The sequence below is a fragment of the Pristiophorus japonicus genome, chromosome 3 (assembly GCF_044704955.1).
Source record: "Pristiophorus japonicus isolate sPriJap1 chromosome 3, sPriJap1.hap1, whole genome shotgun sequence".
NCBI lineage: Eukaryota > Metazoa > Chordata > Chondrichthyes > Pristiophoridae > Pristiophorus > Pristiophorus japonicus.
In genome coordinates, this window is record NC_091979.1 from 271,700,011 (window position 1) to 271,719,245 (window position 19,235).

The following is a 19,235-nucleotide window of genomic DNA, read 5'->3' on the forward strand; positions in this document are numbered from 1 at the left end:
CTTGATTGTTATCCAAAGCCTCCTGCTGCAAAGTGTGTACGATGGATACCAGGCAAGAGAAGGATTGGACTCAGTTATGGTGGCCCCTCTAATGGTCACACAATCTGCCACCACCTGAAGAATAACCACTCGGGTGAGATACCAGTGTGCGACCACCACTTGTGGAGATACATCCCAACGGGATTTACAGCCTTCAGAAGAGCAAGTGTGAAGGGGAGAGGGGGGGAGGGTCAATGATGGCAGAAATATATAATATGAAAATACCTGGTTACCTGATGGTTTTAATATACAGCAAATGAGACTACCAAAGTTACACTTCACAGTTTCTGCAGACACATTTTAAGATATGCATAGCTAAAAAATGCTCGAAATCTTTAGTGACCATTTTAAAGAGGGTTTTCCTGGATCTTAAGAAGGATTGAGAGTCAAGTGCTTAACCACTAAAACCCCACCAGGCTGCCCACCCTTTAAATGATATCGTTGTGTTCTTTTCAATTTCTAGAAGAAGAAAAATCAATATTTAATTACTTCAAAATGTTTCATTACTATTAATGGAGTCTGCTGGTTCGATGACAAATCAGTAACACAAGGCACAATCACACACCTAACACACCATATAAACTGGACGATGGAAACACAACTTTTACCTCCAGAGGACTGAAGCACATTGGTTACCAGAATGGCGAGGAAAATAAAACATTCAATGTAAAAATGCTGCATTGTTAAAATATTTTTAAAAAGATCATTTGTTGGGATGGAGCATGAACCCTCTAATGAAATAATCCTCAATAATTATGTTAAAAAAACTTTGGTTGTACTTGATTCCCATTGGACAGTTTGTTGCAGTTTGCAGTTTGATTTTCCTTTATTAATTGCATGCAGCATCTCAATAATGATGTTTCTCTATTTGTTCCTTCCTGACTTTGTGGATGTTCAGTAAAGAGCTGTTAACCTGTTGCCTATGTAAAGCAGATTACATTCATCTCTCTGCTTCCAGATTTACCAATTTGAATCGATCTTTTGTGTGAACTTAACTTTTTCCCCACCTTCTTTCATCTCCTGAATGAGACTACATATGCATTTTTCTTGCTTTGGTCCCTTTCTTGTTTATTTTCCCAAACAATAGATTAATTAACCAGATTCTGCTGTTTAGTAATGTGACTATATCAATTTCAAAGGAAGATTTAATGGCATTTCATATTTTTCTGCATTTGATAAGATTCGAGCATAATACAATACCCTTTACTGCTCTATTTTCTTCATTTTAGAGCTGGTCAATTTTTATATTATATTTTTCTGCTTTCATCTCATCTTCAATAAATTGTTCAGTGCTTTCTATTGATAGTTTTTACAGATTGAGCTCTATATTGTAAGTCTAATGCATTGTTTCGGCCTCTTTCAGTCACTAGAAATGGTGTTGTTCAAAACATCAAAAGAGCAAATAAGCATGTGAGAGGTGGGAACGAATTACTCAGAGTAGACATTTTCCCCCCTTGGTAATCACCAGTGATCATTTTAATAGCAGATACATGGCAAATGTGGTTCAATGCACAAAGTAGTCAATTGGTATTGTCAGACATGTTATTACCTAGACTATCCTGGTGTTAGTTACTTTCGAGCCAATGGATATTTGAAATTCAAAAGTAACCGACAATGACTTCAAATAATGTAATCAAGCAGACTAACAACTTCCATGTTTTACAGTTCCTTCACTGATGATCAGTTTCATTCACTAGAGTTCGAAGAGCCCTCCCCTAGTCTCATAGGCAATATGTTAATTCAGTTTCATGTGACTCAATATATTTGTAATATTCTTTAGGATTACAGGAAACTTATAGAAATCTTTAATTATTTTTGTAAGTACAGAGTCAAGAAAATAGTAAGGTGCTTGAAAGGTGCAGATAGGATATGGTACTAGGCAACTAGTAAATGGTGGGTACCCGGAATAATTTTTAGTATTAGTGTCTTGATTTTCTGGGAAATGAGGATGAAATTCTAAGGAAAATATAATTACTGATAAGGAAGTAATGGAAAAGGCTGAAGGCACTGAAACATAATAAAACCCTTGGGCTAGGTGATCTGCACACGTTAGCACTTTAGAAAATGGCTCAAAAAATTTGGCACGGTTTGACAAGGATATGTAGGGAATCATTACAATTGGGAGTTGCACATAAATATAGTAAAGAAGGAAATGGAACAGCTATATTTCAAAAAGAGCAAAAGGAGTGTCCTGGAAACTACAGGACAATGAGCCTGACATCTGTTGTGGATAAAGTTTTAGAGGTTATCTTTAAGGCTATTTCTCATCTACATGCTGCCCCTTGGTGACATCATCTGAAAACAAAAAGTCAGGTTCCACATGTAGGCTGATGACACCAGATCTACCTCATCACCATCTCGTTTGTCCCCTCCACTGTCTCTGAATTATCAGACTGCCACACTGGATGAGCAGAAATTTCCTCCAACAAAATATTTGGAAAACCCCGCCACCAACTCCATTCCCTAGCCACCGACTCCATCCCTCTCCCAGGCAACCGTCTGAGGCTGAACCAGACTGTTCACAACTTTGGTGTCATATTTGATCCCGAGATGAGCTTCCGACCACATAGCCCCGCCATCAGTAAGTTCGCCTATTTCCACCTCCGTAATATTGCCCGACTCTGCCCCTGCTTCAGCTCATCTGCTGCCGAAACCCCCATCCATGCCTTTGTTACCTCTAGACTTGACTTTTCCAATACACTCCTGTCTGGCCTCCCATCTTCCACTCCCCATAAGCTTAGACTCATCCAAAATTCTGCTGCCCATAGCCTAACTTGCACCAAGTCCCGTTTACCCATCCCCACTGTGCTCGCTGACCTATACTGGCTCCTGGTTGAGCAACATCTCGATTAAAAAATTTTAATCCTTGTTTTCAAATCCTGCCATTGCCTCGGCCCTCCCTAGCACTAGCCTCCTCCAGTTCTACAACTCTCCGAGATATCAGCACTCCTCTAATTCTGGCTTCTTGTGCATCCCCGATTTTAATCGCTCCACCATTGGCGGCCGTGCCTTCAGCTGATGAGGCCCTAAGTTCTGGAATTCCCTCCCTAAACTTCTCTGCCGCTCTACCTCTCTTTCCTCCTTTAAGATACTCCTTAAAGCCTGCCCTTTTTCATCTGCCCTAATATCTCTTTATGTGGCTTGGTGTCAAATTTGCTTGATAACACCCATGTTAAGCGCCTTGGGACGTTTTACTACGTTAAAGGCGCTATATAAATGTAAGTTGTTAAGAATAGCATTGTGAAACATTTCGAGAAAAATGAAGTCATCAGCGTTAGTCAGCATGGCTTTAGAGCAGAAAGATCATGTTTGACAAAACTGTTAGGACAATATTAATGGTTAGTAGTTCTTCAATTTAAGTTGCAAATCCAAGCAGTAAAGCTTTTTATCGTTATGATCCATTTTTGATTATGTACAGCTCTGTAATATCAATCATATTGAAAATTCTCAAAGCCAAGGTCCAACCATGCCAAAATGGGAAACATAATTGTGAAAAGGAAGTTCCTGTTGCAAGTCACCTTTTGCATCTAAATGCAATTCTTGATGCAATTAATTTCTTCTATAAATTAGCTACACCTCATCAGTTGTTTGAAGTAATCAAAATTTAAGTAGCTGTTCTGTAGTCAACAGGTGCTGCTGTCCTAATATGATATAAAGGCATTTGTCCCAGTATACATTTCATTAGCTTATCTAACTGCTTTTAGTTTTGCTCAACTTCTCTTTCCTGTTCGTCAACCAACTTTCTACCTATGCTGTTCCATTTCCTCTACCAGATCGCTACATCTTTGTAACAAACTTCCTGTGTTCCGAAAATCTATGCACACATCTACTGCATCCCTTTTTAGGATGACTTTAATTGTAATTCAAACAGTTTTTGATAAAGAAGTCCATATGGACAAGTTGAAAGAAAGCTTTTACTTTTTTTTATATATGTCTGTGCTTCAGTTCACTTCCACTGCCCCTCTGCCCTGTCTTTACTTCCCCTATCACAATCTTGAGCTGGCGATGGCCTTTTCTACCTCGTGCACAGCCGGGATTTTGCTGAGATGGTGGTGGGTAGCATGCTGCGGGATGGAGTCGAGGACACTCTAGTCAAAGACACTCAGTTAAGGAGATTTTCGAAGATCATTTTCGAAGTCATCAAGATCCACGGCGCAGCCCTGGACAACGTAAACCACTTTCCATACCTCGGGAGTCTATTATCAGCAAGGGCAGACATTGACGACGAGGTTCAACACTGCCTCCAGTGCGCCAGCGCAGCCTTCGGCCGCTTGAGGAAAAGAGTGTTCGAAGATCAGGCCCTCAAATCTGCCACCAAGCTCGTGGTCTACAGGGCTGTAGTAATACCCGCCCTCCTATATGGCTCAGAGACGTGGACCATGTACAGTAGACACCTCAAATTGCTGGAGAATTACCACCAACGATGTCTCCGCAAGATCCTGCAAATCCCCTGGGAGGACAGTAGCATCCACGTTAGCATCCTCGATCAGGCCAACATCCCCAGCATCGAAGCACTGACCACACTCGACCAGCTCCGTTCGACGGGCCACGTTGTTCGCATGCCTGACACAAGACTCCCAAAGCAAGCACTCTATTCAGAACTCCTCCACGGCAAATGAACCCAAGGTGGGCAGAGGAAACGTTTCAAGGACACCCTCAGTCTCCTTGATAAAATGCAACATCCCCACCGACACCTGGGAGTCCCTGGCCAAAGACTGCCCAAGGCGTAGGAGTTGCATCCGGGAGGGCACTGAGCACTTCGAGTCTCGTCGCCGAGAGCATGCAGAAAACAGGCTCAGGCATCGGAAGGTGCATGCAGCAAACCAGCCCCACCCATCCTTTCCTTCAATGACTGTCTGCCCCACCTGTGACAGAGACTGTGGTTCCCGTATTGGACTGTTCAGTCACCTAAGAACTCACTTTTAGGGCCCAAATTTCCCCAGCCGCCTAGTGCAGCACAGTTAGCTGTGGTACGCCGACTTTATGGGGCAAAAAACGCGCCGAAAATTTACCTCTTAATTTGGCCGCTCCTTCATCGTTCTGGTCTCATGGCGTGGCGGTGCAGAGCCTGCCGGGGGCGGAGCTTCAGCTGCTCTTGCTCAGCGCAGCCGGCAGGGGGCGGGGCTTGGGCCCAGCGTCTCCTCGAGTGCCGGCAGGGGGATGCATGTCCGTTTCAGCGCGCGCGCAATGCGCGTTTCAGAATGGAGCAGGAAGCTTGGCAATCGGCCAATTAAAGGGAGAGTGTCCTCAGTGCCTCAGCAGCATTGGCAATGGACCATATATAAAGATAAAGTGTGAATAATGATTTTTGGGTGGCTGAGGGAGTGGAATGGAGTGCTGCATAGGTGGAAGAAAGGTGAGAACTGTAATTTCTCTACGTCCAATACACCAATGACACAAGAGCGTGCAACAAGAACAAAGAATTTCCTCCATGAGGAAGTGGAGAAACTAATCACTGTCATTGAGGACAAATGGCTGGAGCTGGATATCAGTAAGAGTGGTCCCACAAAAATTCCACCCAAAGAAATAAGAAGACGATGGAACCTAGTTTCAGAAGAATACTATGCAGGGTTGGAAATTGCAGGATCTGGAAGCCAATGCAAAAAGAAATGGCAGGATGTTGGTCAAGTAGTGAGTGTAAGTAATATCTTCATCTTTAAATGGAATTGCAATTGTAAATGTGACCATCTGTATATGTCCCACCCATCAAAAGCGCACCATGTGTGAAAAATTATATTTTCATCTTTGCAGAAGAAATTGGCCCACAACAAAAGGGAAAGACTTAGAACAGGAGGGTCGCCAAATCTGTACCAACTATCACCCCTGGAACAGAGGGTTGCTGCCTTGCTGAGTCGCACCTGCAGAAAAAGAATCAGCTCTGCACAAGCTGGACCCAAATGCGTGGGTGAGGGTGAGTCATTAAAATGCATCGTTGCCCTTCAAATCAACCTGCTGACTGGCCTGCTATGCATGAGACTACTCATGCCACCCATCCTGCCCCTTCCTGCGCTGCTAACTATTTAACTGTTCTGTTGTATTTTGCAGAAGAAGACAATCCTGAACATCCTGAAGATCCACCAGAAGATCCAGATGCGTGCGCTCCAGACCAAGGCGGGTGCGGGGGGCGGGGGTGGGGTTCATAGAAATGTGTTCATGGAAGAATGCTGATCATGATATGGATCAGTCCATAGTACAAGGCATCACACTGCCAGAAACCTCCGCGGCGACATTCCATGGTTTCACACCTTCCAAGGTTGCGGGTCCCAGTGGCGGTGGTGAAATGCATGTTGGAACACCCAGTGCCCCACCGTCCCAGCCTGCGCTTCGCACTGGAGGGGTGCCACTAGGCAGACCCATGGTGAGGGGAAGGAGAAGCCGACCAGTCTCTCCTGAGATGCAGTCTTCATCAGATGTTAATCAGGTTATTTCATTGGGTGAGGAGACCAATGCCCTTACAAGATCACTTGTGACGATCGTCAGTGGGATGCATGATGTGGTAGCGACACTGTCGGGAGAAATATCAACACTGAGACGAGAACTGAAGGTGGGCATTTTCGAGGGTGTGCAAACGATGGCAGATGCCATGAGGGAGTTAGCTGTTGCAATAAGGGTACAAAGGCCGGATACTCAAATGCCACTCCCCATTCAATCCACGCACCAGCCACTGGTGAGACCCAAGCCGGGCCCCAACCCCCGCCCCCCCCACCCCCACCACCATCATCGACGCTATGAGGAAGTGCACTTTTCCCGAGATGTGGGTGAGGGATGGATGCAGCCTTTCTTTACTGTTGTTGTTGTTGTTGAAGTGCATTGGATATTTTGCATTAAGACTGAATCATGTTCCATTATCACCATATAACCTTTAGGAACAACTGTAAAAAAAATCCATCCCTGACCCCTGCAGTCATGCGTGCCTGCTGCCCCTAGCCTTAGCCGAAGGGTTAACTGGTACATTCTGCAGTCGGCAAGACAGGACTGCTCTATTTTCAGTAGCTGATTTATCATTCCTTTATTTTTGATGATGTTGCGAAGATGTTGTGCTGATGCTGTAAAGGTGTTTAGTGCTTTAGAATCCTCTAACTCACCTTCCCTGCACCTCCCCGCCCCCCCCCCCCCAATCTCTGGCTACCTGCGCTGATTTCTTAAATGTAGGTAAGGTTTTTCTGTGCCTACAAAAGTGGCCACATACACTGGCCTAAGTTAGTTTGGAGTAACTTTTAGTTGGCCAAATTTGCTTCTGTGGCCAAAACAGGTGTAAGTGGCTGGTCACACTCCCTTTTGGAGAAAAAAAACTAAACTAAAAAAAAAACCTAACTAACTGACTTACACTGGAACAAGTTAAATGGGGAAATTGCAATTTTTAAGTTACTCCAAAAAAAGCTACTTGCTCCAAAAAAAGCGGGGCAACTCCTGGGGAAATTTGACCCCTTAGAATGGAAGCAAGTCTTCCTCGATTTCGAGGGACTGCCTATCATCATATTACAATCATGTTCATGCGAATTATGCATTCACTTCCTACAGCCACAACAACCTCACTTTCGCTGACTGTAGCTGCCATGTTGATCAAAACAGACAAAGATTTGAGTTTAAACATGGCCAATGTAAACGCTTTTTACTGAAGCAAGTACACCAAGTGAAGCTTGGTGATCTTTCAAAGTTTAAACTTGGATCCATTTTGGAATTCTATAACACTCACTTAGAAACCTAATATTTTTTTCTCTGTAGCCCCAAGTACCATATTCCAAGAGCTTTTAATTCCCTTTAGGAGTCTACAAAAAAAGTAAACATTTATTAGTAAAAAGCCGGCCAGCCTTAGGGGCCTGTCACTGCGGCCTAAAATATAAAACTGTTTGATAGATATATATGTATTTTTTAGTTCTCTGCTTTTGATGTCATAAATATATAACATTTTTGATTTATGACCAAGAAAAATTCCAGACCTTATCAGCATTGATTTAAAAAAAAACAATTCTTGATTGTCAGTAAGAGAAATATAAATAAATAGTAGGTTATGAATGCAACAAAACTTTAAATAATTAAAGAAAAGCACAAAGACTGATTACCCAGTTTATAAGGAACTAAAAGCAACATGCCATTGTGCTTAGTGCTGTGTCCTTTCTCCTGTAGAACCTGAGTTCAAATCCACCCTAGACAGAAGAGATGACAATTTCTCACTCTACCAGCTGTATGGATCATAAATGCAATGAACCTATTATAGTCATATCATACTCATGTCATTGTCCTAGGGATATACAAGGGAACAACAAAAATTATTCCAGTATTCTAGTTATGAAGAAAGATTAAGGAACTAGGGCTTGTATCTTTGAAAAGGAAGACTTTGCGGTGATCTCATGGAAGTTTACAAAGGCAATTGACAAAACTGATCTAGGTAAATTGTTCACTATGGTGAGGGATTCAAATACCAGGGCGAACAGGTAAAAAATATGGAGATACTTTTTTATTTGTAAAGTAATAATATAGTTGCTGAATAAATTACAAGGAAAAACCATTGACGTGGATAGTATAAATAGGCTTCGACATAACTGGATGTGTTTCTGGAGAGAAAAGCATTGATAGGCACGATGAGAAGATAGGTCAATGGGTTGTTCAATGAAAAAGTGATGGGCATGTTTGAGCTGAATGACCATTACCTGTTGGTAAAGCTCTTATGTTCTAGCCTATTTCTTTTACAGAGCCATGCTTAATCTCCTGCAGAAATATTCTGCAAAATTTCCCCCTGCTTTTCACAAGGTATATCCAGTGAAATTCCAGAATACTTATACATTCTAGACCAGCTGTCTTCCATCTCTATGGTCTTAGCAGCTCAGAAACTATCACATTCCATTCAGTTACCTCTAACTGAACTACATTTATCCTCAATCCCTATTCATCCAGTTCTTTTTTAAAGGTTCTACAAAAATGTTAAATATTTACTTGTAACTAGCTTCGGCGCCATATGGAATGCTATCTAGAGGGAAGAAAAAATAGGTAGGACCAGTTCTAGGGTCCAGAATTTCCTCGGAGCTGCTCCTGTTCCGTCGCTGTTGCTGGAAGAGCGGAGAAACTCTGTTTGCATGCATAAATGGGGTTTCTGCTGCACTTCTGGCAAAGTTACAATAGTGGAGCAGGAGCAGTTCAGAGGAAATTCTCGGTCTACGTAATAAGTCATGGAACATCACTGATGATTGAGGTTATCGCATTGAAGCTGATCGAAAGGAGAGATGGCTGGAGTTGGATGAAGTGCACAGCCAAACATGATGAAAATGTTTGTGTGGGGGAATAAAAGAGAGAATTTAAATTCTATTAATGCTTTCCCTTCTTTAAGAAAGGTTATGGGATGCTAAAATGTCATTCCTAGGATTTGCAACACAGGAGGGACTCAGTGCATCTGCTTAGTTTAACCTCAGTCATCAATCCTTCTACAAGCTAATAACTGGCATTGTAGGTCACCTGCAATTTCTCCTGGAGAAAAATTCACTGTGGAAATACAGAACAATTTTTTCATCTGAGAACCAATATTTAGTAAGGAACGTGTTTTAAAGTCCAGATAAATAATATAATTAGTGAAGTCAGCAACCAACAGAATAGCAGCAAACATGTCTCATTTGTGGTGGCATTTTAGAAATGATAGGAGAAAGCAGTAATGTGGTTTTCAGACTATAAGGCAATTTAAGCATCAAAAAACTCAAAAAGCTACCATAGTAGCAAGTGCTACAAAGGAGTATACATATACCCGATATGCAATTAATGATCTCTTCCCAGCAGTTCATCCTTGGCAGAAGAATAAAGTGATACTGTATATTTATTCCTCTTTTACAAACATCTGTGCCAATGTATTGAATCAGAAACAAAGAAATCAGAAAAAAACCTCCATCAACAAAATTACGCAAACATTTCAACAGATGATGATGAATTTCTTTCTGAGGATGGAGACATTTCTTATATGAAAAGACCTTTGGGGCGTTCAGTTTCATTTCCTGGATCCATCACAAGTTTTACATCCACATTAGAATTATTTTCTGCCCTAAAGCCAAAGTGAAACATATGGGATGTTCATTTGTCATATGATTGAATCCAGTACTGGTTAGTAAATAAATAAAAATACTGCAAAAAAAAAGAGAATTTAATTCCTTTTAAGATGATACAAAAAAAGGTATAAAAATGTTATTGTAGGTTATATCTCCATCACCTTTTTCTATCCCTGGACTCAGGTCTTAAAAGAGTCAAACTTCCTCGAGCTCAAAATCAGAAAGAAGAGATTTACGAGGATGTTGTCTGGACTGGAGAATGTTAGCTATGAGGAAAGATTGGATAGGCTGTGTTTGTTTACTTTGGAAAAGAGGAAGCTGAGGGGAGACCTTATTGAGGTGTATAAAATTATGAGGGGCCTAGACAGAGTGGATAGGAAGGACCTATTTCCCTTGGCAAAGGAGTCAACAACTGGGGGCATAGATTTAAAGTAATTGGGGGGAGGTTTAGCGGAGATATGAGGGGAAATTTCATCACCTAGAGGGTAGTGGATTTCTGGAACTCACTGCCTGAAGGAGTGTAGAGGCAGAAACCCTCACATTTAAAAAAGTACTTGGATGTGCACTTGAAGTGCCATAACCTACAGGGCTGCGGACCAAGAGCTGGAAAGTGGGATAAGGCTGGCTATTTCTTTGTCGGTTGGCGCGGACACAATGAGCCGAAATGGCCTCCTTCCCTGCTGTAAATTTCTATGATTCTAAGACCTAAGTAGTCACCTTTGGCCCCAGCCAAATACTTTGCTCTCGCCACTGACTCCATCCTCCTGCCCACCCACTGTTTTGGGTTGAACCTTGGGGGGAGTTTTAGCACTAAAACATAGGTAGGTTGGAGTCGGGTGGGGGGAGAGGGTTAGGGGGAGGTTACAGAGTTAAAAAAAATGAATCCCGACCCCAACCCGCCCACTTCCAGCTTTAATGGGGGCAAGACGTGGCGGACAGCTAACCCACTCCCAAGAGTTAGTCATTTATATATCATAAAGAGGCAGGCGTGCCTCATTGTGATCCACCCATACAAATTTAACTCTGGCTGGTTGGGTTTCTCGAAGGTTGGGGAACTGGCCAGGTAAAGGAAGGTGAGGTCTGCTGGATCTAGGAGCTAGGGCTGGTTTTCATCATTTAGCCCTGCCACTGGTTTTCCGGTGGTATTTCCGTGCTCTTTAAAAATCTTGTCTTTTTTTTTACCACCGAAATACCACTTTCACTCAAGGCTGCTATTTTCATCAAATATGACCGGTGGTAGGGCTAACTGTATTGCATTATTTTTGATCGTGCAACACTCAAAGTAAAATGGGTGGTATTTTTGCAGGTGGTAAAAATGGTGGTATTGATGAAGTTACCTCTGGTGGTAATTTTCGGTGGTATTTCGGTGTTGTAGAGTCTTAGCCGCAGGTAAAAGTGCAGGGTGGGAGCTGATGGTTTATTGCTGTTTTTGTTCTTGCTGTTGATGTTTTAGTTCTTGTAGTTGTTCTTATTGTTGTTATATTGTTGCAAAAATGTTTAAGTTGTTGAAGTAAAAAAAATATTTATTTATTGACTTTTACATTTTTCAAAGTTTACAACATTTTATAAAATTTTGTTGAACCTAACCATTCTTGTACTGTGTCTAACTTTTAGAAAATGAAGGGTAAAACTCAACGATAGAGTGGGCGGTAAAGGTGAAACGTAATTCTCACTGTTCAAGCAAAGCGTTGATTTATGAGCTGCTGATGTCCTCAAATGTTCTCAAAATGTTCTTAAATTGTCCACAAATGTCCTCCAATTTTCTTAAATATCCTTAAAATGTCCTTCAGTTTTCTCAAATAATCCACTAATAGCCTCAAATAACCTTAAAATCTAAATCTGAACTCACATAAAGATGTCTGTGTAAACCTCCGCCTTCTCTCATGTGGAATGGACTGCAGCTCCGTTTTTTAAAATGGTGTCCGTTGCACTGGATTCAATCAGATAAGTTCAGATAAGACTGCACTTTTCTCGGTGGTAATTTAGGCCAGTGGTAAAAATGGTGGTATTGATAGATTTTCCTCTGGTGGTAATTTTCGGTGGTATTTCGGTGTTGCATACTTAATGATGTCATAAAAACTGCAACAAAAAGATCGGTGGTATTTTTTACCACAGGTAGTAAATCACTGATGAATTTAACACCAGTGGTATTTCGATGCTAAATGATGAAATCGCTGATATTTTGGTGATAATCTGCGATGAATTTACCACTGGTGGTATTTTCGGTGGTAAATGATCGAAAAAATGAAGAAAATCCAGCCCTAAGTGTCTTTCCATTTACCTCCCAGATCCAGCGTCCCTGCTTCACCCAACCCTCGCGTTCGGAATCCTCCCCCCAGCCCCCCAAAGGCCTCCGATCTCCCGCCATATCTCCGATCCGCTCCCACCCCCAGGCCTCCGATCCCAACCCCCCACCACCAGGTCTCAGATCTCCTGCAAAAGACCTCAGATCCCCCTCTCTAGGCCTCCGATCTCCACCACGAGGTGAACGATCACCCCCTCCCCCTCCGATCGACTTCCTGGCCTCCCCCCTCCAGATCCTCCAGCATTCAATTCCCAACCCCTCCCATCCCCGATGCTCCTCTGGCCCCCATGCACCTCCTGCTCCCGAGTCCCAATCCTCCCCATCCCTGATACTCCTCCGGCCTCCGATGCTCCTCCTGCTCCCGTGACCCGAACACCCCACCTGATGCTTTTCGGCTCCTGACCACCCCCGGATCCCTCCCTCCCTCTTCTCTGTGGCCTAGTACCACAGGCCTACCTGTCTGCAGCCAGCCAGCCTCTCCATCTGGCTAGCTGGGAACTGGAATCAGAGCTTTGGAATGCATATCAGGCCCTGCTGTTAAATTCGGCAGGGCCTGTGGGAAACCTGTTCTCCCAGATTTCCCAACCATTTTCTCGCGCCCCTGCTCCTTACCCACCTCCAGATTAAAATTGCGACCATGGTGTCTAGAACTGAGCTTTAATTGCCAAATCCAATACCAAGACAACTTACTTCCACCTCTGCAACACTGTCCAGTTCCATTACTTTCTCAGTCTCTCCATCGCTGCAACCCTTATATGTGTTTTTGTCACATCAATTATTCTGATGTTCTCTTTGTTGGTCTTTCATGTTCCAATCTCCACAAATTTATTTTACTCCATTACTGATTGAGGCAGCTGAGCAATCTGCAGTCTTACTCTCTGTACCTCCTCCCTGAACTTCTCCACCTTTCAAAACTCATCGCTTTGACCAAGATTCGGTCATGTCGCCCAATCTCTCCTTTCCTGTCTCAGCACTCATTTCTTTACAGTGATTGGGATATTGTGGAGCTGAGGTGCACTTCTACTTCTCCTGGCTCCCTAGCAACAAATTAATAAAAAATCTTATTTATTAGTGACAGTTGCCCAGCAACCGCTTAAGAATCCTGCTCAGCGATATTGATTATAGCAGAGGAGGCGTTAAACAAGGGTTAACACCCTCATTTATATATGTAAGAGGCTTAACACCAGTTTCAGGCAGCTGCCTGGAATGCCTAAAAGATGGTCTGACCCAATATCAGGCTGGATGTCTTTCAAGTGCGGGACCGTGGTCCCCAAAATTGTCCTCCATTACGGCAGTTTACAGGCACGGGGTCCAATTTCTACCCCTACGATTTTAGTTGGAAAAGAGCCTCCGATGTGGCCAAGATTAGGTCTTGAGCTGCAATGCTGGTTTAGACCGCCTTTAATGCAAGATACCATCTTGGTAAAGGAATTGAAGTGTGTGCTAGCAACAGTCGCCATAAAGATCGTTAAGGGTCTGATTGATAATTAAATTGCCTGCTCGTGCTCATAAGGAGTCTACACAGTATTTGGTGGCTAGTACTTCAATTAACGACTTCTCCTAACAGTGACCAGCTGAACAGTAAAGAAGTTGTTGCTGAGGATTTCGAACGCTATTTAAAGCTATGCTCAGCTTTCACTGTTCACGTGTTGCTGGAGGTTTGAAGAGGATTTTTGAGACACATTGAGAAACTTTCTGGGACACTGTTGAGACCACCAATACTATCAACATTTATTCTGGAAATTCTCTGAGGCCTTCACCTAAAGAGAGTGAGTGGGGTTGTGCTACTCCACCTTATAGAATTCACCAGGAGAAAGGGTGTGCTTAGTCATGAGCATCTTGCTAGATGTCTGGAGGAGGAATGGGAGGAGATGTGGCCAGGCAGAGCAGCACCAGCTGCTTCAGGAGAGAGGGACAGGAGGGCGAGGTGGGCTCCTCCCCACCCACTGGGTACAGGACATCCCTCTGCCTCTGGATCTCCTCCACCAGGACCTCCAGTGCTGGAATTGAGAACCTGCACCCTGTCCCTCAGTTCCTGAGCCATCCTGAAAACTTCTGTTGTGTCTCAGCCAGCGCAAAGCACTTCTTCAGTGGAAGTGGGTGCATGGAGGCTACATATACTGCTCCAGGAAAATTGCTTCTAATCAGCGCTTGAGTGCTAAACCTGCAGGTGTCTTGTTTTAGTGTCTCCAGGCATGTTTAAATCATATTAATCAATTAGCCCCAAAATTGCAGGCTAAAACCAGTCTTTCAAACAGGCATGTCTTATTCGCACAGCACCCACTTAGCAGCTGTTTTCAACCTTTCATCCAAATAACCCCCAGAGAATCATTTACATGGTACTGGTCATTTTAGTGCAGCATGAAAGTGAAATCTTCAAATCAAAAGCTATGATAAGTCAAGAACATCACTATCTACAAAACCACATTTTTACGTGGTATATATGGAAATAATTCATAACTAGTGCTGCTTTTTCCTGGATCCAAACTCATTTTTTGATATAAATTTTATGACACAGGCAAAAATACTCACCCAAATCTCAATAAAGATCGTCAAAATGATCTATTCAAAGTCTTCATAATTATATAAATTCAAATTTAATGCATTACAACCATTTCCTTTCAGCCAAAAATGTAACCTCAAATTTAACTTTACTATTCAAATTATGTGTATCGGTGTAGTTTAACTCAAAGTGGTACTTATGGCACTCACAGGACTGGCTCAAGTGCTGGGTAGAATGCAATTTCTCCTCCCTTAGTGCAAATGTCAATTCTGAAGCCAAACACAAAACAAAGTAATTTTTTTTATTGCGAAACCAAAGTGAAGAGGTAAGGCCGATAGTGCTCAATATCACCTAGTAAAAATAGTTTTTCCTTCATTTTTGTATTTCTGTCTAATAAAAATATAATTTTTAATGAGTGGCTGGAGCAGACACAGTAAAATGTTGTGGAGTAAGCACAATATGCCACTTTAAGGTAAGAGTATAACCTAATTTTTGTTGCATTTGCTTAAATCTTGATATTCAGTGGGTTTGTTCGGGGCTAGAGACAATTACAGCTAATTTATTTAAAACTGATTAATCTAGCTCCCACTGGAGATAAATAAGTCAATAGCATGGAAGTATGTCCATAATTTGTTACTGATGTGGAGGACAGCACATAGTGAAAATAAACCTTCCACCTATCACATAATATATTCTTTCTTCAATGCCTTGATAGAAAAATCAACTAACCAATGTAATTCTGAGTTATAGAATCATAGAATGGTTACAGCATAGGAGGAGGCCATTCAGCCCATCGAGCCCATGCCGGCTCTCTGCAGGAGCACTTCAGCTAGTCCCACACCCCCGCCCTTTCCCCATAGCCCTGCAAATCTTTTTCCTTCAGATACTTATCCAATTCCCTTTTGAAAGCCACGATTGAGTCTGCCTCCATCACCCTTTCAGGTAGTGCATTCCAGATCCTAATCACTCACTGCGTAAAAAAGTTTTACCTCATGTCGCCTTTGGTTCTTTTGCCCATCACCTTATATCTGTGTTTTCTGGTTCTCGACCCTTCTGTCAATAGGAATAGTTTCTCTCTAACACCTCTATCAAATCTCCTCTCAACCTTCTCTGCTCTAAGAAGAACAACCCCAGCTTCTCTAGTCTATCCACATAAGTGAAGTCACTCATCCCTGGAATCATTCTTGTAAATCTTTTCTGCACCTTCTCTAAGGCCTTCACATCCTTCCTAAAGTGTGGTGCCTAGAATTGGATATAATACTCTAGTTGAGGCCGAACCAGTGTTTTATAATAACTTCCTTTCTTTTGTACTCTGTGCCTCCATTTATGAAGCCCAGTATCCTGTATGTCTTTTAAACCGCTTTCTCAACCTGCCCTGCCACCTTCAATGATTTGTGCATATGCACCCACTTTAGGATTGTACCCTTTAGTTTATATTGTCTCTCCTTTTTCTTCCTACAAAAATGAATCACTTCATAGTTGTCTGCATTAAATTTCATTTGCCATATGTCTGCCCATTTCACCAGCCTGTCTTATGTCTTCTTGAAGTCTATCATTATCTTCCTCACTGTTCACTATACTTCCAAGTTTTGTGTTGCCTGCAAATTTTGAAATTGTGCCCTGTACACCCAAATCCAAGTCATTAATATATATCAAGAAAAGCAATGATCTTTGTACCGACCCCTGGGGAACACCACTGTATACCTTCCTCCAGTCCGAAAAACAGCCATTCACTGCGACTCTGTTTCCTGTCACTTAGCCAATTTTGTATCCATGCTGCCACTGTCCCTTTTATTCCATGGGCTTCAACTTTGCTGGCAAGCCTATTATGTGGCACTTTATCGAACGCCTTATGGAAGTCCATGTACACCACGTCAACTGCTCTCATCAACCCTCTCTTTTACCTCTTCAAAAAACTCGATCAAGTTAGTTAAACACAATTTGCCTTTAACAAATCCGTGCCTGCTTTCCTTAATTAATCCACACTTGCCCAAATGACTGATTACCATTTCTAAAAGCTTCCCCACTACTGAGGTTAAGCTGATTGGCGTGTTGTTGCTGGGTTTATCCTTACACCCTTTAAGTAACAAGGGTGTAACATTTGCAATTCTCCGGACCTCTGGCACCACTCCTGTATCTAGGGAGGATTCTAACACTTAAATGATGCCAGAAATTTGGAAATAAAGGCAAGATTCCAGTTATGGGGCCAACCTTTCCTCTGGATACATGTTAATACATAAAGAAAGACTTGGATTTATAGGTACATTCCAGATGCTCTTGTGCTCATCCAAATGTTCACCCTTTTTGCCAACATGTTTCATACTTTGGTTTCAATGTAATAATGTGCCCACAGAAAGAAAAAACAAATTTATTAATTTTACATGCAGATAGAAAATGGTTGAAGTAAAAAAATTAACAACATGTAGCATTTAACGACGCACATTGTAGTGCATAAACTTATTCCTGTGTTTCAATGGCTTTGTGGGTAAATGCATCACAAGGTATGGCACTGAGCCATATAGATCAGATGGGTCCCAAGTTTGACTCCTGCTCAGTGATGATTTAGCTGAACTCAGACAGTGGGAGGGGAAACATCAGTTCTCACTTTTGATTGGCATCCAATGGCTCCTGCTGGAAAGTGTGCTTGTGTGGACATTGGGTGAATAGAGGGTCAGGGTTGGCTCTAATGTCTCCCATAGTCAAGTAGCCTGCGAACACTCGGGACGAATTGACATGTGTAAACAGAGATTCTGCCAAATTTATGGCGGATGAGCGGGCAAAGCCTGGAGGAAATTTACCCCCTCAGTCTTTTGATATGAAAAATGGTCAAATGCTATTTGAGAGCTGGAGCTTGTGAAAATGTACTCCAGCTTCAGAAGAGGGGAGAAAAATTGAAAAAAGTGTTATTAAAAGAAGGCTGTTTAATGGCTTAGTTGTCGTATAGAAAAATCATAATCATAAAATTATTAAAAAATCAATAGTGGAAGAACTACAGGTTCTGCTTTAAATGCTACCTCCTGTCAGCTCTGAATGTGCCTGCTTCCAAGGCAAGAAACACAGAAGAATTTTGGATGTGGTTATAAGCCTATCATTACAATACATAACATTAAAATAAAGCTCTGTCATGTTTTCAGTGCGAGCTTGTAAAACCTGCCTTGAGGCTGACTGGAAGTTTGTGTACAGTGCAATTTTCTGATGCTTTCATCACCTGTTTGGTACCACACTGCCAATGATAGTCACCAGAAGATTTCCCATCATATTTCAATAACAACAGCTTCATTTATATAGTCCCTTTAATGTAGGCACTTATTTCTTCCAGTTTTACTTGACAAATGACAATATCTATCAGCTACACTGGAGGGAATTATTTTCCTCTCATACTCTAAGACATTGTTACCATAGTTTAGAATATGGAAGTTGGCGAGTGTGCTAAAGTACAGGTTCTCTGGTTCTAGGCTTCATGAGAATTTGCCACTAATTAACATCTTACTAGCTTAATGGATTAACACGTTTCCTTCTTGACTTTCGGAGAACCAGTGCAATAATTAAACTTCACCTCCTGCAGAGAATTAAACTATCTGCCACCACTATGGCTTGACAAGAAGTGGAGTAAAAACAGAAAGGTATTTAGCTTACATCTAACTACCGATGAAAAGAAAGACTTGCAACCTATGTTATGTCAATGAACTAGAAATTTCTTGGGCAAGAAGATTACCACCAGAATGCAGTTCAGTATTACACACTGGTTCTACCTAAGTGATAATGAGAGATGTTTTCACTTTTAGGAACTAGCATGTCAATCTTTAACTTTTTGTTTATATTAACAGCAATGAACAGAAATGCTGTTTACCACCATCTTCCATTTGTTCTATTGGATTTCCTCAGCCTTACTAACAGAAATCACCTGCAATAATGTCCAGTTCGTGTCACTGATCTAGCTTAACAGCTACTTTGAAAGACTGATTTATAGATATAGAAAGATTAGGTCCGACCGAAGCATTTGCTTTTATGTGTGTAATAAACCTATAAACCTGAGTTTTGCAATCAGAAACAAAGAATAAAGTACACTTTAAGTTTTTTAAATTAAATGCATCATCTGCTTGTGTAGTTTGTATTGAAATTGAGATTTTTGATTCCCCATGAGGGAGAATGAAATATTTAGCTGAGCAGTGCATTGTATTTTAATAAGTTTAATGATCATCTGTTTAATGTACCTTGAGTGCAGCAGTATCAGTTAGTACTGATGAGTACAGCAGTGTGGACTCTTTAAAAGTCCAGGGCCGAAATTGCACATCGCCCGGTTGGGGGCAGTAACCTTTGCGAGGTGGGACTTCCTTTGTCTGGCGCAGAAGTCCCGCCG

General features: G+C 42.0%; 1 protein-coding gene across 3 annotated transcripts in view; it reads right to left on the bottom strand.

Annotated features, from left to right (window-relative positions):
- Positions 1 to 19,235, bottom strand: part of LOC139259522 (uncharacterized) — a 351,083-nt gene that overhangs the window by 20,897 nt on the left and 310,951 nt on the right. The window contains exon 7 of one of the 3 annotated variants that reach the window (XM_070875009.1): positions 8,103 to 8,186. The exons of the other annotated variants lie outside the window; for them this stretch is intronic. Coding sequence (XP_070731110.1) covers positions 8,118 to 8,186 — 69 coding nt within the window. The 3' untranslated portion in view covers positions 8,103 to 8,117. Of the gene's footprint in view, positions 1 to 8,102; positions 8,187 to 19,235 lie in introns of those variants that run through there. 3 annotated transcript variants of the gene reach the window in all.